At 41.3% G+C, this 24,299-nt stretch overlaps 2 protein-coding genes across 2 annotated transcripts; one reads left to right on the top strand and one right to left on the bottom strand.

Moving 5' to 3' along the window:
* Window positions 1-1,434: 1,434 nt before the first annotated feature.
* On the bottom strand, window positions 1,435-9,829 carry LOC311272004 (mitochondrial basic amino acids transporter-like). Its single transcript, XM_084378063.1, has 4 exons — window positions 9,575-9,829; window positions 7,158-7,201; window positions 6,530-6,613; window positions 1,435-4,936 (listed from the first exon to the last, which is right to left on the bottom strand). Exons 1-4 carry the CDS (start codon window positions 9,600-9,602, stop codon window positions 4,166-4,168), a joined length of 927 nt encoding a protein of 308 aa, XP_084234189.1. The 5' UTR covers window positions 9,603-9,829; the 3' UTR covers window positions 1,435-4,165.
* A 325-nt stretch (window positions 9,830-10,154) lies between these two features.
* On the top strand, window positions 10,155-14,949 carry slc25a47a (solute carrier family 25 member 47a). The gene is made up of 6 exons (XM_084378064.1): window positions 10,155-10,721; window positions 11,405-11,448; window positions 12,086-12,157; window positions 12,787-12,966; window positions 13,147-13,411; window positions 13,822-14,949. Exons 1-6 carry the CDS (start codon window positions 10,685-10,687, stop codon window positions 14,133-14,135), a joined length of 912 nt encoding a protein of 303 aa, XP_084234190.1. The 5' UTR covers window positions 10,155-10,684; the 3' UTR covers window positions 14,136-14,949.
* Window positions 14,950-24,299: the final 9,350 nt, after the last annotated feature.

The following is a 24,299-nucleotide window of genomic DNA, read 5'->3' as shown; positions in this document are numbered from 1 at the left end:
CGATGACCCTTTCCAGACGTCGTTGCAGTTACCACCACCCATCACCAGATGGCGCTTTGGTCCAGTGGTTAAAACCACAGTCACTGTTCCTGTTCTTCACGTGACAACATGAATCTTTATGAGGCTTTTACTGTAGCTATTTACATTTATTATTTACAGATGTGAGTGAAGAGTTGTGTAACTGTATCGCAATGCTTGTGTGCCTATTTATATTTGAAGATGTGTCCAACAATCTCTAAATGCGTACAGCCATCTGCAAACACTACATGTGATGATGACAAACATTTTTGTACATTTGTAAAAAAGATACTTGCAAGGGGGGTCATGGGAAATGGTTGTGCTACATGCAATATTCAAATCTAGGAAGTTTATTACACTAAATGGTACATTGGTCTCATGTGTAGCAGTAAACAATAAGACCTCATTAAGCCTCATCAGTTGATTAGATGCGGTTTTATTTTTTCATGTGCGTAGGAAGCATTTAAAATGTGGCTGGGGCAGTTTAAACAATGGTTTGCGGGTTCTGCCCTGCAGTAGATGCGGTCACTTCCTGTATTACCAGTACCTTTTAACAGGTGGTTTGATACTTTCATCTGGCTATACTGGCGTGAGAAACATTATGGTTCTGCCTACATTTTGCAGTTTCATACAGAGGAAGCATTTGGCCCCGGGGTCACATATTTGAGGATATAAAATGCTAAAAATATAGAAATTGAATCATGAATAGCTTTGTGGCACAGGTTCGTGATATGTTGTGTAGTCTTTTGGCTAAAAATACATATTTGCTAACATTTCAAATTGAAATTGACCAAAATAGCCAATGAATCTAATTAAATATCTAAATTGATGAGACACAATTAACCACCAACAATGACTTTAGCTGTTTCTTTTAGTACATTTAATAACTTCAGTTATCAGGTGCCCAGTTGTTTCATCTAGTGTAATGGAGGCACTGCAGTGAGTTAACAGAAAATACAAAATAAAAGCTTACAGCTAGAGCTCGTCCCTGCCCTGATGATTCATTGTTTTTTGTTTAGTTAACTTGTTTCATCTTCACCTCTTCCTTTCCTCTTTCCTGTCATGTTTCCCAGTCTACCGTCTTTGTTCAGGGACTTTTGCGTCAATAAGAAAGTGAATAGGCCGACGCATTGTCAACACAGTAAAAGTGGAAGGGACAAAACCAGTCATTTAAAAAAGTCGGTGGGACTTGCCCCACCCTGGTATAATGGCTCGTAGCCATTATACTAGGGTGGGGCTATATACTATGTTTTTTACATTGGTGTTACAGGGAGCAGGCTGTAAATGTCATAATTTGTTATTTATGGGATCAGAAATCATCTGCTATGCAATGATCTGCTATCATAATCAACAAGAACAATACATTCTGTGCATTAGTACATCAGTAGAGAGGATTAGATTCAAAACAAACAAACAGCTGCTGAATTCATCTTTATTTACCCATTTGTACAGATCTTCAGTGACAAATCTAGACAAACAGGTTAAGTTTGACTATGTTACAAAAATATCTCAGTTCTTCAGATAAAATCTCTCCAGTGTAACAACTCAAACTGGTCGAATAGAGACTTTGAAAACTGCTCAAACTCAGACATTCAGGGACCCACACGACTACTTTAGACTGAAAAATATATGTTATATATGTATGTTTATATATAATATATATATATATATATTTACAGTGCCACTTCAAAATGATCTCACATTAATAAAGTTACATCCTGTACATATTGCATCTTTCACATCAGCAGGACTAAATATTAGCTGTCAAATGGCAATTTGCCGAGTTTTAGACCTTTTAGTAGGAGGTAACAGTTCAAGAGGTGGAATTACTGATTAAACACAAGCAGCTTCTACAGACAGATCAAACATCCCTTTGCACTTTTTTCCACTTCAATTCGTCATCACCGCCCGCCATCAAGCCACAAAACAAAACACAAGAGACTGTCAAGTGTCTCTCGGCTGCTTTGAACGACTCAAACTGGTAACATTTGATTAACAAGATTCCCGAACAGGTCCGAACACCTGTGAGCGACCACAGGTATGATACATTCAACACACTGAGGGTTTTAGTGCATCTGGGATTCCCTCCTTTCTAATACCTTCATGACAACAGTAGTTTGATTTGCTTGCAAGCTTTTACATCTTCAGACAAAGCTCAGAAAGCAGAACAGATCATCAGCTGTAACGTATGCATTTGTACGGGAGATTGCTTTACAGCGAGAAATTCAACATTCAGGCATAAAATGCAGACAAAAGTCATCTGATACTGATCACACACATGCAGGAAAGCAGACAATTCCCACTCATTAACATTATTTGTACATTATTAATATAATATAGTCATTTCAAAAATGAATATGTCTAATTAAAGCCCCGATCCAGATTAGGTACAGTATAATGTACACACAAATACACATTGGTCAAGATGAGGGAAGCAATACCTTCAAAATCTTCCACAGGGACACTTAATGCAGGTCTGTTTTCTGCACCATTTAAAGGGTCGGTTTTTAATTCCTCAGACTTTAGCAGCAATTGGCATTTTCTCATAATGCAGGTTGCCTAATACCAAAATGTTTCAGTGCTTGAGGGTACAATCAATTTTATTCAAATTTGCCCTTCCAGAATGCAGTTGAAACCATCTCAGACGGCCACAGTGACCTCTGGGAGGCTATTATGGGTCCCACATTCAAATTTGAGATAAAGTTAAAGCTGCTGTAAGCGTTATTTTCTTATTAAAATAAGTTAAATATCTCTGTATTCCGACAGTAATCACTGTAAAAGAGTGTTTGTTCAGTAACCAATGTCTCTCCTCTCCCTGCTCATGCCCTAAAAGAGAAAATAAATTATCTGGTAGCCCTGCTCATTTTATCCAATCAGGACAGAGAACGCCATAAAGAGGCGGTCCTGTCTGCTCGTGAACGTGCAGAGAGCAGGATCCTGCGGTTTATGGGCATTGGCGGAAAAGGTAAGCTTCCGATTCCAGCAATCCCGGTGAGTGCTTATACTACCAAACATGGCAAGCGAAGAAATAAAAAAAAACGCTGGAGTGGTGCAAGAAGGGTGATCTGGAGAGGAGGGAGGGGACTGCCGAACAGTCAACTCTTACAACAGCTTTAAATTTGTTGGCCCCTCAGTTTCAACTTCTTTGAATACTTTGAAGGATCCCGCTAGCATTATCTTTTGACCCTCATGAACAGCTTTAAAATATATGTTTAAATATACAAATAAAAAAAATTAAAAAAACATTTTTTTTTTACAAAATGTTCCACCTCTGGATCAGGCCTTTAATACAGTAGTAAAGTCACAATGACAAAACTTCGCATTACTCAATAAAACACAACATGCCAGACGAACAACCAAACAAGACATAAAACATAGTGCCATCTATGATCCCGATCCACACAAACACACTTTGCACTCGGTCCCTAATCAGCCTTACAGACCAGTGGATTCTGTTCACCTGTCCTGTGTGGACTAACAGTGCTTTAGTGACGATTCGATTATAGCTGCAGTTTGTCGTTTTGGTTAGAAAACACACACAAGTGATAAGCTCTGCGCACTTATCAAATGCTACATTCCTTCTCTCTTTCTTGCCTGGCTCTTCAGAGGATACGGTTTAGGTACAAACAGCTGCTTCAGCTTCCTTACATCAATCTTATAAGGCAGGAAAAACGTTTCCAACGTACGTAAAATAATCAAAATCAGTGATACAGGTGCAGTTAAACACTGCACGTTTCAAGATATATGTCATCGAGAAAGAGAGAGACAACCATCAGTGTCTACAGTGAGCACACTACCTTCACCATCCGTTCTATAACAAGATCCGTCTCATACAAGAGGTTTCTCACAGATAAAAGCTGCAGATAAAAACTGTCATGAATCTCATAGCTCCTCTCTCAATAGAGGTAACACCATCCCCTTTACAAGTCTGCATCTTCAGAGGCAAACCAGAAACTTAAACTAGGACTAAAATAAAAACATGTTTTTCCTTTGCTTCCTTTTTGACATGAAAGTTTATATAAACCGGGCACAATCTGACTTAAAATTGGGAATGACTGATCTGACAGTAATTGAGGGTCCTTATGTATGTTTTGTCTTCCCACGCTCTTGTAAAGTGCCCAGGTTGAGGGTGAGCCCCTCTGTGCCGTCACAGGCTGGAGGGCTGGGCCTGCTGCTGGATCTGTGCATGGTGGCTTGGCTGAACCGGCTCACAGTCTTTAGGTCCTATCTCCACCCCTCGGGCGTACATGAGGATGAGGGTGACGGTGGCGAAGGTAGCTGCATTCACAGGGAAGGCTCGTAGCAGCGTGGAGGTGAGGCCTCTTGTGAACACCATGTAGCCCTCTCTCCTGACGCTCTGTCGTACGCAGTCAGCGATGCTGCTGTACTGGTTGACCCCACCCACTCCATCCGCCTGCAGCCGTGATTTGATCACGTCCACGGGGTAGGTGGAAAGCCAGGAGGCGATGCCAGCCATGCCCCCTGCAAACAGCAGTTTGGGGATCATGAAACGGTCGTCCGGCTCGCAGCCGAGGCTGCGCGTCAACACATCGTAGGACAGGAAGTACACGCCGAAGCCAGGTGTCTCGCGGATAAGCGTGGTCACCATGCCTCTGTTTACGCCTCGCAGACCCTCCCGGTTGTAGATGCGTGCCAAGCAGTCCAGGGAGTTCTTGTACAGCTTCCTGGTGGACTTCTTCTCTCCGGTACCCTGCATTTGCATGCGGGTTTTAGCCAGCTCCATGGGGCAGCAGATGACACACTGGATGGCGCCTGCTGCCGCACCAGCAAAGAACTGGTTTGCGGGGGTGTCAACTCCCAGCAGCCGCATGGTGTTTCCCTGAACACCAAACACTATAGCATTGATGAATGTGAGTCCCATCATGGGGGATCCAATGCCTTTATACAAACCAAAAACCTGTGGAGAGGGTAAGAGACATCAAATTAGACAACCACCACCATAAAATTAAATCACCAGCACCCAGGGGCTCACTTTTCTTTTAAACTAATGAGAACATTCAGTGTTTGTCAGCAACTTGGGTTAAATTTAGCATCTCTTTTAACTTCGTCTTTTAGTTACATAACCCTAAATACACAAATATGCGCTATAATAACATAATTACATAATATTTTTAAAAAGCAGGTTATCCCACATGTGGTGTTTTCAGAACCAGCCAGCATCAGGAGAAAAGGATTTCAGTGGAGCTCTCACAGCATGGATCACTTCCATCACAATAAGAGACTCTTTCTCCTTTCATAAACTCCCTTTTATCTTTGTTGCTCTATACAGTATAAGACCAGCCTCTACAGTCACTTCATCTTTTCACCAAGGCTATTTTTGCCTTTCTATAATACTTTACTACAGTAAGTGAAACTAAAACTACCGGCCTCGCAGTTGGATGCCTCATCAATTTGAAGTTCACATCGATGTCTGTCCGGGCTCATATAATATATATATTTATAGTGAAGACTTTGAAGATAAGAAGAGTCGATCTTGAGTTACAGCTAAAAAATGTGTTTTGTAACATCAAAGGGATTTAATCTTTGACAGCAACATGTCCAAGTGGATGTTCGCTTTCGAAAGAATGGGATGAACAGAAATATGCATGTATGAACAACCCAACTGTGTACGTACAGCTGCAGCCATAACTGACGCGGAGGCAGAAAAATGTGTAAATACGTGAGGCTACTTAAATAATGGCCCTAGAAACAGGTGAAACAGGTCTGACTTAACCTTTTTTCTCTGCATAAAAGGGTAATGGTAAGGGGAGATATTAAGATGATTTAAATAACGAATCCTATGATATGAATGAGATTTTTAAATTCACTTCTCAGGCTGAAAATAGTCATCTTTGTTGCTATGAGAGAAAAGAAAGTTTCATCAGGTCAACGGGGAAAAGCAAAAGTTAACCAAACAAGTCTGACCACATTCAGTAAAACTACATGCTACCCCCACTCAAACTGTCCCTTACCTTGGCCTCACATCTGAAGGTCCTGCCTTCAGTCATAAGACCAAGAGTGACGTAACTCTACTATCGGGTCACTCTGACCTCACAGACCATAACAGCTATCTGGGTCCTGCCACGCTCACTGGACCTCACTAAATATAGATTCTGTCAAACACATACATACTGTACATGTCATCGAGAGCAGACAGCTCACAGATCTACAGCCCAAAACAGGTAATAACCTGTGGAATGTTCCAAACAGGTATTTCTGGATTATCACTCGACTCCTTTAAACTTTTGTTGACCCTGTCACATTTTGTTTGAAATTCAAAATATTCATAGAGTTACAAAAATTGATGAGGTTGACGAGGGAAAACATTAAATATATTGTTTTTGTACGGTTTTGTGCATATCAAAAAAAATATTAGCAAACCATCACATTCTGTTTTATTTGTTTTACACAGCATCCCAACTTTTTGGGAACCTATAACACTGCCATGTATCAGTTATATTGCTGACTGTGCATATGAGCATTAGATTTACAATTGAATTCATTCACGTACCGACTCCTGCCGTATGATGGACTGGAAGCAGTGATATGTCCCACGGTACAGAGGCTTATCGACACTCTGGACCTGCAGTCTCACCTGGAAAAAGAGGACACACTTCAGTGAACAGTTACACCCTGGAAACGTTTCCCTACTGACATTCAATCCATGGTAACGGAGGTAAAGGGAGTAACCAGCAGACCCTTTTTCATGGCAGACATTATGACTTGTGTGACCGATAATGTGAACGGGGGCTCTATTCAATTAAGTGTCCCAGTAAGGCATGTCAGAGAGTGAGCATACACAACACCAGAGGCCTGGAACTGGTTCATAATGTTGGAGGTGTCAAACATGAACTAAAGTGCCTTTTTAAGTGGATGCAGCTTCTGTCTTTATATTTCATTCAATGATAGTTCTTGCAGGTCCTGCACTACAACATGTCACCATGAATTATGCACTGGCAGCGACAAAGAAGAACGATAACCTGACGACGGTGACCTCCTCATTTGCACCTCCAACAATATGGTGGACTGGTCAATGCCCCACAAACACCCGAATGTGTGTATGGAAGAATGACCTCAAGAGGCCTATAAAGCCGCTTTAAAACTCTGGGGTTACGTTAAAAAAAAAAACCTTTGCCCACCTTTACTGTGTCAAACGGGTGTCCAACCAAGACTCCAGCAGCACCTGGAGACAAAGGAAAGAACAGTGAGAAAAATACAGTGGACAATGACTCTGAGTCTGTCATCAATTAATGTCTTGATAGAAAGTTGCAAATGCAAAGCACAGAGAGTAATTTTAATCTGCTGATAAGCCTCCAAACAGCTTAATCATAAAATATAATACATTATAACAGATTAATATTTAGTTCTATCAAAAGAACACCGTGTACCCTTGTTGTTACCTTGAATGTGAGTTATTCCATTTTTTTTCAGACATCTGTGTAAACATTAACATTGGTTGTGTTTGACCTTTGTTGTCTTGGTTGTTGAACTTAATACCAACTCCGCCTTCTCATCCAGCTTTCATCTCTGTTCTGAATCAATAAAGTCGTAACTCTGAGATGGTCCAAACCTCTGTTGAGCTGTCATTGCCCACACAGTTACAGCATACTTGCCACTTTTCTAATTATTTTAAGGAATCTAGACCCGATGACACATCAGACCTATTACTCTTTGAGGGCCAAAGCTCCTGCTGCTGGCACTGTTGTGTAATTTTAGAGCCCGCTGCCATCTCCTCCAGGGTAACACTGCCTTATCGAGCCAGAGCCAGCTCGCTGGGCATCAGCAACCTCTAAAACTTTCTTTCGGAGGCCTTTGAAAGTCAGATAACCTCGGCTTGTGTTGCACATGCCAGTTTGGGTTTCTCACCTGAGTCCATGTTAAAAATGTATAAAAGTTCCCAACTTGACCACAAACAGCTTTAGTATATACAGAAAGAAAGTAACTATATAATCAAATAAATAGCTGTGTACGGTTTTTACAGGCAATGTGATGATGTTAATTTGTCTTAAATATCTGTGGGTGTGTTAGGTCAATGACTAACACGGCTTTATGACAGTATTATGACTTTTATATAATTTAGGCATCTGTGTAATTCTGCACGTTGATTTGTCGTCAGGTATTTAATTTGCTGTATAATGGAAAAAACACATTACTGCATGATTATATAATCAATTAGCAGTTTGAAATAAAAATAGCATTACACCACAGTTCTGTCATCCAGGTTGTCCGTTAATTCCTGTTAACGAACATCTCGTCGAACATTATCTGTTACATAAACTGGTGACTGTTATTTTTAATGCCTGATCACGTTATTACGGTTATGTTCCATCAGTCCTTTAGTCAACAACAAGTCAAAAACAGTGAAAAATGCCCTTCACAAGTTGGCAAACATAGTTGTTTCCAATTGAATTTGTTTGAGAAAAAATAAGCCATTTGTTCAATTTAAAAATTTAATTAGACTGCTTTGAGGTTGAAAACATGATCATAAAAGGAAAAACAGTTAAAATCATATTGGAACAAAAATAAACTTGAGTTTACTGGCAAACCCGTGTAAACAAACCACAGCAGGCTAATCCTACATAAGCGCCTGCACCGTCACCTGACTCATTTGTAAAAAGAGCCAATCAGGGGATGAGTCCAAGCTGTAAGCCAGGAGAAGAACACAGACAGGCGTGTGTTTGACACAATGATGAGCGGTCATTGACCCCGAATACTGGTATGATCTGAGTACGGGAAAAACAAGCAGAGGAGGATGTTGCATCATGGTTGGTACAACAAATCTCTTCGGTGTGACAACACCCATCTTTGGCTGTCTGAGGGATGCTGGCATGAAATTAAACTTTACTGGTTCTGAAAAATGATTCTACTTTGCTAACCTCACACTTCAGGGTGTACCTGTTCACTGAAGTGCGTCCTCTTTTTCAGGTGAGTGTTAAAGTACAAACCGGGCTAATCTTAAACGGCAACAACTAGCTTCCTGTTTGACTGCAGATGACACCCTGAATTCCAACACAGAGGGTGTGAGAGGGTGGGAAACCACATGGTCTGCACGGGATTGGTCTAAGAAGGGGTGTGTGCTGTGTGGAAACTCTGAACAGCCAGCTCGGGTTGCACTTGTGTAGTGTTTGCATGCTTTCGGCTCTCAGCAGGGTGTGCAGGTGGTTTGAGGGAGAAATACTGAAGGTTGGAGCACCCTTTGTGAGGAAGGACAGACACATATCATCCCCGTGTAAACCCTGTAATATGATATATGCTGAACATAAACAGACCTGGTGAATTCAATTAGATATTGAATAGTCAACCTATTCAACAAAACACTTTTTGACACTGGTCTTTCTTTTAGCAATCAGAAATACAAACTAAAAAAAATGCATGTGCAATCTTGTGACACAGTTGCATCACATCTGTGTGTTTTGCTGCTGAGGAAGAGGAACAGATTGGCGTTTCACCTCAGCTCCATCAAACTTTAACGTCTCAAATCAAGCCGGATGTTTGGCAGCTGTGCCTCACTCGTCTAACGTATGGGGAGATAAGATGCGGATGTACACCGACTTACCTCCGATGCATCCAGCAACGAAGTCCATCACCGCTCCTGCACGTCACCTTGCTTAGGGACTAAATATTACCTTACGCTAGCTGAAGAGGCTCTCGGCACTTCTATGCACTCCTGTGTCTGAGTAACACCTCTTACTTCTTACAGCTGTCACTGCTCCTTTCTGTTCAGCTAATGTAGATTAAGATTTTCGGTTTCGGATTCTCTGTTAGCTTGCACTTGCTAGCTAGGTTACGAGCCCGCCCCCCCTCCCTCTAAGACCTGACAATCCACAAATGCCGACAATTTCTGTAACCGGCTATTCAGCTCGCCCACTATTAGGTCGAACAAAACTATTCTCTCGAGCTACACGACCTCCGTGAAGCGGGTTTGTCGCTCACAGTCAATGCGGACACTCTGCCCGCTGCCTGCACATCAAGGAGGTTTATTTCTGTAGCGAGCACAAGCTAGCGTCGCCGGAAGTAACTAGAAAGGGGGCGGGAATGGTCGGCGACGGTTGGGAGTTTCTATCCAATCAGAACGAAGGGATGACGCCGACGCCTCGCTTCAGACGTAATCCTCGTCATTGATTGGCTGCAGACGCGCAAGGGGGCTCCCGGTGTTGAAATGCGTCACTCGTGCCGTGCGGTGTGTTTTGCTTTGGAGCGGAACCAGAACACGGAGCGTGTCGGCGGCGTGGATGTACCGTAACATCTATTTCAGGCTCATAATAAGTTACACAAGTTGAGTGTTTTCCTTACTGTTTTATATTTAGCGCCAGTAAACGACTTCAAATCGATTAATATGTGTGAAGAAACGGTTTTTAAAAAGGTAAAGCATAATACAAAATACGATGACATGGCTCTAAATGTGATTTTAATCGCATATAAACAATTTCCCTGCGCTTACGACCCGTTTATAAACAGTTAACCTTTCGGCTATGTTCGGGTAAAGTCGGCACCAATGCTAGCAGTCGATGCTGTTTGGCTAGCAGTGTGTCACGCCCATAAACATATATAAGCTACACGTGATGTAACAGCAACACCCACAAGGTTACTGCTCTCCAGCCACATGCTGGAGCAAGAATGGGCTCCCAGTTGACAACTGAGCGCCGGTCGGTCACCGTCTGACAGGATGCATATCGCCGACTTTCTGTCTGGATCGTTTGCAGGTAACGGCTAACTGTGTTCTAGCTAGCTTGTCGTGTGACGTTAGCATGAGGTGTTTGCTAAATAGATAGCTAGTGTTTGTGTGTGCGTGGCGCGATTACAATAGGACAGCAGCACGTGAGGAGATTAGATAAAACTCTGACCTGAACTTGGATGTGCCTTGTCTAACTGCCTTTGATTGTCCTGTTGTACCGGTTGTGTATATGGCATCTGCACATCTAAAACAGATACTATCAAGTGTGACTGGTTTGATTGGCAGCTGGGAATCAAAATGTGTTGGATGCACAATTTTCCTAGAACATACTGTATTTATGTATATATGAATGTGCCAGTCTGTCATCTTTGCTCTCAACCAGTTGAATCCATCTCATATTTAGGAAGGGATTGCACCGACATGTGAAGGATGTACTTAACAGATCAGACAATTGTGAAAACATTGTGACCTTAAGTTAGCCGGGACACCTTAGTGTCAAGTTCAGATCTACAGTAAGTCAGGGGATCAGGAAGAATTGCAATAAACAGATCAGTTTGCTGGGATTGAATTATCTCTTTAACTTCACACTTGACCTCCCTGTCAGCTGCACTTTCATTAATAAAAAAAAAAGGTTGCGGTTAAAACCTACAACCTTGAGCATCTCTGTGCCAGATGTGTCCTTGACGCTCTCTTCTCTCTGGAAACACACAGGTGCATGTGGAGTCGTAGTGGGCTACCCTCTGGACACCGTGAAGGTACAGTATGTAGAACTGCTGACTTGTATAAGAATATTTTTTTTATATTGTGTACACACAGCTGCTTTCTTTCCACATGCTATCCTACAGCACAGTACTGGTCATTCACTTTTATTTTTTTTTAAAGGGGCACTATATAGTTTTGGAAGAGAAATCCAGACTCCGAATTTAGATATTTACATTATAAATGAGGTAATAATACAAACTTAGAAATAGACTTTTTGCCTACATTGCGTGGCTCTACACTGGTGCAACAGCAGTCGACTTTAAAGATGCATACCAGCACATACTGTGTGTAAATGCTGCACTTGTTAGGACATCTAAAGCAATTTTCAGTTTTTCGGTTTCATTTATCGGCTATAATTTAATTACGTACCATAAACTGATAATGTAAATTTTCAGTCCGATATTTATCGTGCATCCCTGGTTTGTTTATTTAGATTGTTTAGGCATAAGAAAAAAATCAGTCAATGAAGATCTTTCTCTTCTGATTTAAAATGTCTTCCCCAACACTACAAAGTGCACCTTTTAATCATTTCTTCAGTTACTATCTGTATGTCTGTTTCTGTGTACACTGAGGGAAATGTAAACTGGAATGCAAACTCTCTTTTTCACATCATGTTCTTTATCTTTCTAGGTCCGGATCCAAACCCAGAAACAGTTCAGTGGGATATGGCAGTGTGTAGCGACGACGTTTTCAAAAGAAGGGGTGAGTGGACCTGGTGTTGTAAATGTGCCTGTTTATAAAATGTTTCTCAAATTATTCTAACAAGTTGTTGAGAACAAAGAAGAAATGTAGCCTGGGTGGTACATGCACAGACCTGCCAACCTTTACATATTGTGACGTCGATGCACGGTTGCGTTGTTCGTCACTCTGAAGAATGCAAAAAGAATGTGGCGCCTCATGAATTGCAGCTGTAGTCACGTCTCATGGCATAATAACGGTGACGTTATGATCATGACTATGTGTTGTGTTGCAGAGATATATTTACTGAAGTTAGCATGCTAACCAGCTAATTCTTACATATTGCTCCTTTTAATGAATGATAAGATATTTGATTTTTGGCCGCATACACATGAACTGGACTTTTTCTTGCCATAAGGTGATACTTAAAAAATTCCCTCAAGGTTGGCAGGTCTGAACGTGTCACTTGTTGGTTATGTAATAATGTCAAAGGTGTAACAAAATGTGAATTACACATTTTTCAATAACTGTCTTGTCAAAAGAACGGTTTTGTAATTTGGATACACCTCGCCCACATCAGAATAATAAAACAGATAATCGCTCAAAATAGTCAGAAATGTTTAACATTCGGTTTCTCTCGCTTGTGTCACCAGGTGCACGGCTTCTTCAAAGGCATGTCGTTACCCCTGACCACCGTCACTCTGACGTCCTCAGTGTCGTTTGGCACATACAGGAACTGCCTGCAGTGTCTGAGCCAGGTGCGAAGAGGTGGTTCCGGTCCAAACACCAAACTAGAAGTCTTCCTGTCTGGTATGGCAGGGGGTATAGCTCAGGTAACTGATACAACTTTACAAACCTTCTGAAAGCTGTTGAATCGTGCGACGAATGTGATTCATTTCACCTGCCATTTAGACTGTAAAGGGTTACTTCACCTAAAACACAAGAAAAATACATGTTTAGCGCTCGCGTTTGAGACTTCCGCCGCTGAGACTCTCCTTCTCTGCCTCCATCAGACATCGGTGATGTCTCCAGGTGACCTAGTGAAAGTACGCCTGCAGTGTCAGACAGAGTCCATGCGAAGTGGAGCCAGCATGCCCAAACCCAAGTACCACGGTCCAATTCACTGTCTACTGAGCATCATCAAAGAGGAGGGGGTCATGGGGCTTTACAGAGGAGTGCTCCCGCTTATGCTAAGAGACGGGCCATCATTAGCCACGTATTTCTTGACGTACGCAACCGTCAGCGAAATGCTGACGAGCAGCGGCAAGACAAAACCAGGTGAGTGAAGAAAAACAATTCAAACTCATAATCACCTAACTCGGGGGTTAACATGGTAATCGAAGGGTATGAAATCCTGTAATCTGAAAAGTACCTAGTGGTTTAAGATGTCAGACAAATGTAGTGGAGTAAAAAGTACAATATCTGTCTGAGATGTAGTAAAATATATAGTATAACGTTGCATAAAACTGGAAATACTCGATTACATTTCATCACTGCTTATGTGTCAGCACTGTAAATTTATCTTCATGGATGTTTTCATATTTTAATGCGGCCCGTGTGATAAATGTGTGACAACATTAATGCAACAATCACTGGGCTTCTTGTATGATGTACGGGCAGATGCCAACACGAAATGTTTAAATGTCACCGCCTCCCTTTAACTCCACCGGCTTTTCTTTTCCCTCCAGATTGGGGTGCTGTGATGCTTGCCGGGGGAATAGCAGGAATCGCAGGTTGGACATTGGGAACCCCCATGGACGTGATCAAAGCCCGTATGCAGATGGACGGCGTTCGGGAGACGAGGAGATACAAAGGTGTTATCCATTGCATCACGGAGACGGTGAGGGTGGAGGGAGGACGCGTGTTCTTCAGGAGCTTGGGCATCAATTACCTGCGCGCGTTCCCCGTCAACATGGTGGTGTTCACCGCGTACGAGCTAGCCACCGACGTCCTCCAAGCCAGACCTGACAGAGCTGAGCAGCCTCGTTTAGGGTTTGAATAGTATTGACTACCTCGAGACACAATGACTCGTGTTTTGTTCAGGTTTTTTCTGTCTGTGTTTGTTTGTTTGTTTGTTTGTTTCAAAGATGTTCTGCAGGAACATGTCAGTTGAGATGCATGATTATAAGGAATGATTGTTAACAAGTCTAACTGTTACAAGTCTAATGCTTGGAAGGGTACTATCGTAATACACTCAGGAGTAATTGTAATGGTCACAGTTTGAACCATAGGTTGGACCAGCTAGGTTTGACCACTAGATGGTGCCCCTGGCCAGCTTGTTACATTTTTATTTATTTAATTTTTTGCTCTCTGTTTATGACAGGAAGACTGTTGTACTGGGCTGCTTGAATTTAAAATTTATGAATGAGCTGCAGCACGCACAATTTTAAAGCAACGAGCATGATACCCGTCCATGCCCACGCAGCACGGCTGCATATCAGAAGCTCCGTTACAGTTTATTTCCAGCTCAGTAGCAAAATGGCAAAGCTGGAAAATCTTGATAAAACACTATATGTTGATATTTTAACCCCTGATGAACTGGATTTATAAAATGGTGTTTGTATAAATGGAATCATGGTAGGAAGGGTTTACTTATCAGGCTGAATGCTTGTATATCAGTGGAAAGATTGAAAAAGGAGCAAACGTTCTCTATTAGCTAATTTATTTTATTCCATCCTTGTCTTGAACATTTTGAGATCTGTACTCAATATATATTTGAAGTACAGCTGCTGCGTGTGTATGCATTTTAAGGGCTGGAGTTTGGTTTCAGCGAACACAGTTCTCTGACCGACCATAATATATATATATATATATATATATATATATATATATATATATATAATTACGATGAAGATGCTTATTGTGCCTTCCATAATAAAGGTAGTTCTACAAAATGATTAAATGTATTGATTTCTGTTATATCGCTGCACAAATGAGACACAAAACACATTTTTGTATCAAGCGTGTTCCCCTTTACAACCTCAGCTTTAAAGGTGCGTTATGTAGTTTTGGGGAAGACATTTTAACCAGAAGAGGAAGATCTTCAACATAAAATCTTAATTTTACTTTGTTTATATGTGGCAGACCCTGCCACCTTTCCAGCTTCAAACAGAGTTCTGGGGACCCGATTTTCCTCTGAGAACAGCTTGTTTATTCACTAATGGAAAAGATAAATATGTCTGAATTTGTATTATTACCTCATTAATATTGTAAATATTAAATTTACAATATTAAGTTTAGTTTATTTGCATTTTTTATTTTTATTTTGTAAACCATTCGGGGGAAAAAAGTAAATACAAGTAAAATACATGTGCAGGTGGATAGAAAGCCATCACAGGCTTATCTGAAAAAAACACCTCGGACAAAGAGAAAAACAAAACGGCTAACTGAGCTTAGCAGCTAAGGGCAGCTACAGTTAGCAGCAGTTAGCGGTTACTCCGGTGATATATACTGCCCCCTGAATGTGACAGGTAGCCATTTTTTAAATATTTTTTTCCATATCGCACCTTTAACTTGCCCTCCCTGAACCGACCTTCTGGCGTCGTGTTGATTATTTTTACCTGGACGCTGTGTGTGGAGAAAAGTCACCATCCGTCTTGACATTCCCCAAAATCAAAAGCTTCTTGAACGTGACAGCCACCTCTTGTATTCCTTGCCAGGTTCTAAATTAGTGGGACAAACAAGCCTATTGTTTGATGAAATAATTAGCCAAATCAGATTATCCCGCGAGCAATGTCAAGTGGAATCTAGGAAACATTGTAAGAGCTGATTGAGTGAGTGAACCGCCACCGCTCCTCCGACCGGCCCAGACGTTCTTACTCCCTCTTTCTCTTTTAGGGCTCTTGCGTGGACTGAACTCCACGTGAGATGGGTCTGAGAGTAATGTTTTCATCAGCTCTACATGTGTAATTGGCTCATGTTTATCCCACCATGGGTGCAATAAAGACCTATTATGAAGAACTCAACTGTAATGATTTAATTGCCTTACGAATAACAGATTTACTCAGTGGATGAAGTGGGGTCATGTTGGGTGAGACCCCGGGGGACATGTTTTCTGTCGGTTGCGTGGCAGGACTTCGGATTATAAGCCGCAAACAAGAGCAAACTGAAGACAAAATTAGTGTCTTTTAGTTTGCTTCTGTGGACCCACTTTTACAGATTTGACTGAAAAATCAGTCGTTTTCCAACTCGAAGAGCTACAAGTTGGTGTCAATTAGCTAATCGTGACCTAACATAACAATTAGGAGAAGTTCTGTGTGGTTCACGGCATTTGGTCCACAGGGGCAAATGGTTTGGCCATACATAATGGGCTGCAACGTGCGGGATCTGTACGCCTTTCTTTCAGTTCCAAACCAGCGCCAACCTTCATAAACCAGGCCTTTTTTTTTTTTTTTGTCCACAATGGGATCCTTGCTGAAATTCTAGGAATCGCAGTCTGTACTGTGAAACAAGGAAACCCCTGAATGTTGCCTTTGTTAGCTGTTTTTAATTAAACCCTGCATGTCTTTTCCCCTTATGCAACAACAGCCCACAATTATGCAAGCATCTAAAGATCTTATTGAGTAACGTTACACGCCGGCTGGTCACAAAATTACTAGAATTGAGCGACACCTTTTCTGTTATTAATCAGGATCCGACATTTGCCTTGCTTCGGTGGTGCTGTTTTTGCTCACATGTGCCCTGGGGATCAAGCAACAGCTACACAAGCGACACGGTCTGTTTTTAGGACTTGGCAGTGGTCAAAAAGGATCTGTTTGTGACCTGGCCTGCTCCGTGTTTGGATGATGTTCAGACGATTTAAAGTAACAAGATCATATCACTTCTGTTGCACAAAGCAGATCATGCAACAGATTATTACCCCAGTCGTGAATATTGTGTTGGTGGTATTTTAATAAGCAAATGGGTGGAATGAGTTCGAGCACATGACTCACATCAGAAGAGCCTTTCATGTCTTTCAGCTGGATTGCAGTATGTGCGTCTGTGTTGCTCTGTGTTGTGCATTCAGGGATGGCACAGAAGCCAGGGTTTCCCTCGTCACAAGTCCCTCGTTGTCAAGAGGAACAAATTCATTCAGAAGGATGACTTAAAAATAAAATCTTAGGCAACTTTCGAATGCCTTCCAAAGAAGCGCCACAACACATGATAAATCAACCAGCAGGGTTTTGCGTGGGTGATTAAATGATGGGTGTTCACACGGTGTTCGGAAAGCTTCATTTTGTTGTCAGAAATCGGTCCTCGGTAACTACCACTTGGGCCCCCTTTTCACCAATTGCTGTTTGGGCTATTTTGGGAGCTCTGCGCTCCCCTGTTAGTGACGTGTGCTGCTGGGTAAATTTGCAGCTCCGGCGGCCTGGGCCTGCAACCTCAGATGGCATCAATCGGGAGAACATAGAGGGGTGGGAGGGATGAGAAGGAAGGGTAACAGCGAAGATGCTAGAAGGAGAGGGAACAGAGGGGGCGGAGGTGGAGTGAAAACATTAAATATACAAGTATTGGAAGATGACATAAGGAGATGAATGGGGTTTGAAGAAGAGGAGATGCTTTTCATAAATGGCAAAAAATAGAAAACAAACTAATCTAATAGAAACAGTCAGGAAAAAAAAATTTAATCTGAGGAGGGAAATCTGTTTGCATCGGAGGAGAGAGATGAACGATGCATTCATGAGAAACTCTTTTTTCCTGCTGATGACTAACAAGTGTAGGGTAGAGTGGTGATGTTGATGATGGAGGTGGAGGAGTGGGGGCGCTATTGTACTTCATACTCAAGTGGAACTAACTGTGGCAAAGGGAAAGGAGGAAAGGACACACTGAATAAATCTTTTTGATGCTCGGTGCAAATTGTGCCTTAAATGACGTGCTCGGTAATGTGTTTGTGCTGCACTTGTTTTGTTTCTTGCGTGGCAGACTGCCTAATGGCAAGCAACAGCGCTTTTAAATGGGAATGTTCTCAGGAGACGAGGAAGAATTCATCCTTGTCTATCACTGATACCTAAAGTAATTCCTTCCGTTAATTTCATCCAGTACAGGTTTATTTATCTGTGAATTCTGACTGAGATCAGTATTAACCATAAACTACACCCACATACAACCACAGATATTATTTAAATGATCAGCATCTAAAACTTTCCTCATTGGAAACACTTTCAAGTCCTATGACAACTCAGTCCAGATGCATATTACTGGAAACCAGCTGAGTTTGTAGTTGTGGTTATTAGCTGTGAAATTAAATCTGTCTAATTAAGTTTGCAGGGTAAATAAATGCAAAGCATCATCCATCCTGTGCAGGAGGTCAAACGTGTTACCATTACATATTAAGGGGCACAGTGTAGTTTTGGAGAAGAAATTCTAATTCAGAATTTTAATATTTACAATATTAATGAGATAATAATACAAACTCATAAATATTTATTTTTTCAACAAGTGAATAAACAAGCTGTTCTCAGAGGAAAATAAGGTCCCCAGAACACCGTTTGAAACTAGAAAGGTGGCAGGGTCCGCCACATGTAAACAAAGTAAAACAGTATGAAACTGTGTTGTCCTTTAAGGTCAGTTTGTTTATTCAGACATGGAAACAAAAAGAGTTTGTTTATTTAGTTTGTTTAGGCATGAAAAATCAATCAATGAAGATCTTTCTTTTTCACATCCACCTCCCAAATCATCAGAGGATACCTGTTGTGCTTTTCATTTTTTTCTTCCTTTTGCTTCATTGTGTTGTATAAAAAGAGGGTTTTAAAGGTTTAAAAAAGTCCACACCAACAGAAGCTCCTCTCTCCCACAGAAAACACTGCCCCTAAAACACCTCGTCAGTAGTCCCGCCTTTAATTTTGTGACTTCATGACCTCACATCATATCACCATGTCACACATTTGCATAATTAATGCCTAGTGGCTAGTTTGGAAAAAAATAATTGATTTAGCACAGCTGCTCTGTTGTTGTTGTTGTTGTTGTTAGTGGTGCTTGCTCAGGCATGTGTGAGCTGACCAATAAGAGCGGACTGGGTATCCGGGAGGGCCTTAAAGAGACAGGAGCTAATACAGAGCTGAGACAGACAGTATGAGAAAATTGTGTTTTTTGAGCATTAAAGCATGGAAACCTATTCTAGGAGTAACCCAAAATGAAAAAAATGAACCTGAAAATGAACATTATATATCTCCTTTATTCCATTATATTTTGACAGACAGGGACAGACACACAGATGGTCAGACAGACAGACAGACAGACAGAGAGAAAATGAAAGTGGGGGAAGATAGATTAGTTCACAGGTAAATTTAATATGATTATGAAAGAGGCCCAGGTTTTTTCATAGTGTGGTTTGATTTTCAAATTGAAAATCCACGTTTTTTTTTTTTTTGACGTCACAGTTTCCTTGGCGATGGCGAGGGCATTTGGATGGGCGGTTTGATAACTGAGAGGTCACCGTGCAGACAAAGAAAAATGATGAGAGAGAGAGAGAGAGGGATGCCACAGAAGTAATGAGTTGGTGGGCACAGCCAGGTGGAGTGGAAGTAATTGTCTGATGTGTTCAATGAGCATGTGTTTGAACCTGAACCCATTCTATACATGTTATGTAATGTGCATTCTGTGGATCAATTTTTTTTTTTTTTTGTATCAGCTGTCTTGTTAGTTACTGTTGAGTCTCTAGTTGATATGCGTTTATGTAATTTTGGGAGTTTTCTCTCTTGGAACGTACTTTTTTATTCATTTCATCCCATACTGGGGGTAACTGTAAGTTGAAGGAGAGAGGACGTTCTTAAAGAGTTTGTGTTGTGCCATATTAAGCCCTATTCGCATCGGACAAGTATTACCTGGAGATAATTTCGGAGGTTTGGGAAGGGGTCACTAAAAAGGGGTTGGTCTACTGACTGAATGACGTAGGACCCAGTATGGATCCTTGTGGAACACCTTTCTCAGCACCACATATACAATAAGACCTAGCTACCAGAGGTGGGAAGTAACAAAGTACAAATACTCATCTACTTAGATACATTTTTTCAGGTATCTGTAATTTACTTGAGTATTTATTTTTCAGGGAGCATTTTACTTTTACTTCCTGCATTCGAATACAAATATCTGTACTTTCTACACCTTTCAGAACAGGCTAGTTTTTGTGGGGAATTATCGATTATTATTAAATTGCGTCATCGCACGCCGCCTCCCCAACATCACAAGACGGACTGCAACCTATGCAGCATATCACACCCAGCAGATGTGGCGAGACAAAATGACAGAAAAGACGTGACAAGACGGGAACAGACAGAGAGTATTTGTATTTTCTTGTTTTCTTAATTACCGACCCTAAATGTTGGTATTTGATTATCTATTTCTGGTGCGTTTACGATCAGCTCGGACAAATCCTTCTGACTCTACCTCTAAGTTCAACAGTCTTTGAGCTATATTAATATGACAAGTGAATCTAGGATGTCGGGCGGTTGACAGCCATTTAGGTCCCCCTGCGGTGACGTCATGGAACAAGCTGACTGTTTTCTCTTTAACTAACTGAGCACGTAATCAGTCTGAGTGAATATTTGGTGGTACAAGTGATGCCTAGGTAGATAAATGAAAGTCTTGAGTCTTGAGTTACAGTCTCAAGAGAGATCCTTGAGATTCATAATTAATCACTGGTGTGGCTTTTTTATTTTTCTAGTTTTACTGACGCACACTGCCGGGTGGTTACATACGGGATGAAAGCATCAGAAGAAAAGGGCGTTTTGTTTCTCAGAATAACATCTATTCAGACTGATTTAACTAGAGTCTTCATTCAATTGGTCTGCATGGTTGGGATATCAGCTGAGACAGATTTAATTCAAAACAGAGGTCGTTCTGCCCGTATGTGTGCCGGAAAACCAGTTGAGGTTAGTGTGACCAATAATAAGCAGTTCAGAAGATCTGTGAGACGACCATGAATTCCTAATCTTCTCCATTGCTTCCCTAATTGCAGAGATGGGGCAGTAAACAGCCACAACAGTGATGCAAGCATCCCCTCCACCACAAATGTCCCCAATAAAGTATTCAAATTTCTCAGGAAGCGGAGTTGTGTCGACCTACCGAGAAGTTTGCATAAATCAAATCAACAGCTCCTCTCTCTTCCCTGTCACATCTGAACACAGTACATCTGTCGGGACACGAACGTCCAATGCATTTTCACAAAATAACACAACATATCATTTTGGATGCTTGCTCTCTTGCGTGCAGAAGTCCAAGCTCGTGCTGTATCTTAAACTCAGGTGAGGATTTCACGTCATCATTAAAGGTGCACTGTGTAGTTTTGGGGAAGAGAAAGATCTTCGTCGACTGAAGTTTTATGCATAAACAAACTCGATAAACAACATCTCCGTTTTCATGACTGAATAAACAAAGTGACCTTAAAGGACAGCACAATTTCGTACTTTTTTTACTTTGTTTACATGTGGCGGACCCTGCCACCTTTCTAGCTTCAAACAGTGTTCTGGGGGCATTATTTTCCTCTGAGAACAGCTTGTTTATTCAGTTATGGAAAAGATTAATATTTCTGAGTTTGTGTTATTACCTCGTTAATATTGTAAATATTAAAATTCTGAGTTTGAATTTCTTCTCCAAAACTACATAGTGCCTCTTAATACGTAAGTCAGTTTCAATAATATCACTGCACTAACTATATCAAACCACATTATCACCTGTGTAAACTGGCATGCTGAGGAAGATTTGCATGATGCGTGTGCAAGTCTCTGCAGAGCGCTTTTTAATCATGCCTCACTTGAGGTGGAGACCAGTCCTTCACTACAGTCTCTTCCTACGACTCTATACAAAGTTAAAGGCTAAATTTATGGTCATTTTTAAAAACACAAGGGTTTAAAAAATAAGGATATGGCATCCTCGTCACTGGCATTGTTATAAATTACACCCATGTTTGTGGTGTGTATGTGGGAAGGCGAAGGGTAGAGGGAACAGGGCTGTAGACGAATCCTGCAACGGGACAAACTAGGCATTTTTCGCTTTATTAGACAACTACCAAACTTTGTAAGCAACTTTAGAGAAAAACAAGCCCAACGTTGCCTATGCTAAGCAGACATTTACAGACGTTTATATACTAAAATTTACAAAATTGAACCATTAGGGGCAGAGGGACACATAAGGAGCTGACCATAAAGGACAGGTCACAAGTAGCATTAAGACTCGAAAGCATTCAGAGGTTCAAAATGATTACTGTTAAGCTAAAATAATACTTTAAGCTTATATATTCAAGGTTAATGAGGTCAGTGGATTCCTGAGGAAGCAAAGAATTATAGTTATAGTAATAGTAAAGCCCTTTACACTGGCATTTGGTTTCTGAACCGGGCAACAGAGAGTGAAGGAATCCAACCTCACCTATATGTAATACTTACTGAGAAGTGCCTCAGTTGCAGTTTGCTACAACATCATTTACTCCCGGTCCATGTTTACAGGAGCAATAGCACAGGAAGTGCCTGAGAAAGTGAACTCAGTTGAACCAGCAAGGGTCTGCAGAGTACACGAAGAAGAAACATGGAGAAAATTAGTGAGAGAGAAGAACGCTTTGTGTGGAGATAATGAGCAGGCAGAGAGGACAGGAAAAGCAGAGGTACACAGCAGCAATCGAAGGACATGCATGACAGCGAGAGAGGGGTAAACAAAGAGGAGGGGAAGCATAAAGACTAGATATAAGAATAGGAGAGAGGTGAACAGAGGGAGCCGTCACGCAGCGCTGGGAGCCAGCCTTTCAGCAGCCTTGATGTTGGCATCTCTGATCGCCTACTCACTGTGACAGCCTGGTGCATCGGTGGAGGGTTCAGACCAGGTCAGTCCCACACAAACACGCAGGAGATTCTTGACTCTGATGACACTTTGGCAGACGAGAGCAAGGGGAAGGAAACCCGAAATATTCAAACCATGTGTCGAGCCCGATATTTGCTGTAGATAAATTCCACATCTCTTCAATCTTTGCTTAAAGTTCACGAGATGATGAAACTATTACATCTTCTCTGCAGTGAGAACTCGCAGACACCAGACTGTAGATTTAAATCATAAACCAAGGTCGGCGAAGTTGGAGAATAACAGAAGCGTTACGCATAATTGGCAACATAAAAACAACAATAAAGATGCTTTGTTTTCTCTTTTCTGTCTTTTCCCTGCTTATTAATGCAACACAAAGATCATTAGCTGCAAGCTTCACTGGATTTTACCATGAGTGTGCAGCTTCTCGACAAAACAACTGGGATAAGGGTGAGAAGGAAAAATGGAAATAAAAGTATTTCCCATTGTCCAGCACATTTTTAAGTCCCTCTGGACTTCGTTGACATACTTTAAATTAATCAGAGAAGGACCTCCAGCTGTGTAAACTGTGATTCTTGTCTGTCAGCAACAGAGATTAGAAAAGGCGTGTGGTTATTATTAGTATAGTTAAACCTCTCATGAAGGAGGTCGGGGTGGGAAACAAAGCATGCGTCAAGTAGCTCTTTATTGTAAAAGTAACCACTGTGTTGTCTGTTGTCAGTGTTCGGCCAGTAACCAATGTCTCTCCTCCCTGTGCTCATGCAGTAAAAGAGAAAAGACGTCCGTGCGCCCTCCTCAGACATTCGACCTGTTGTCAGGGAAAGAAGTCCACATCTTTGAAGAGCATTTGTGAGACTGCAGAGGCTGCATCAGCTAAAATAGATTGTAGACTCATGCTAATCATTGAAAAGTATATTTTGGCAAACAATGTCATTTTAAATACAATTTATTAATTGCCATTAACCATTTAGGGTGTTTTATTATTACTGACATGCTTTTTTATTGTAATTTTGCAGTTTTAATTGTGAGGAGCTGGAGTTCAATCTGTCTAATAAATGTACACTTTTATCTTCATCCTATGTCTTAAGAATTTATATATATATTAGTCTGGTCAATAATAAAAAAATATCCTGAGACAACGCACCGTGCCTAAACCTACTTTATCCTCCACAACATGTTTCTGTTCCACCTAGAATAATCATTCTGTGTGAACTCAGGCATATCTGCACTTGCAAGACCATTCAAAGGACAATATACGTGAGCAAATCGAGACTTATCTCTCGTTGTTTTCATGTGACATTTACCAGACTGGGTGACAAAGGAAAATTCCTTTATTCTCTCGTCTCTTCTGTAGTTCTCACAGAGCTTTGATTCTCCTGCGAAATACAAAGAAGGCCAC

Source organism: Pagrus pagrus (assembly GCF_965226575.1).
Source record: "Pagrus pagrus genome assembly, chromosome: 16".
NCBI lineage: Eukaryota > Metazoa > Chordata > Actinopteri > Spariformes > Sparidae > Pagrus > Pagrus pagrus.
This window is presented reverse-complemented; position numbering and strand designations above follow the sequence as displayed.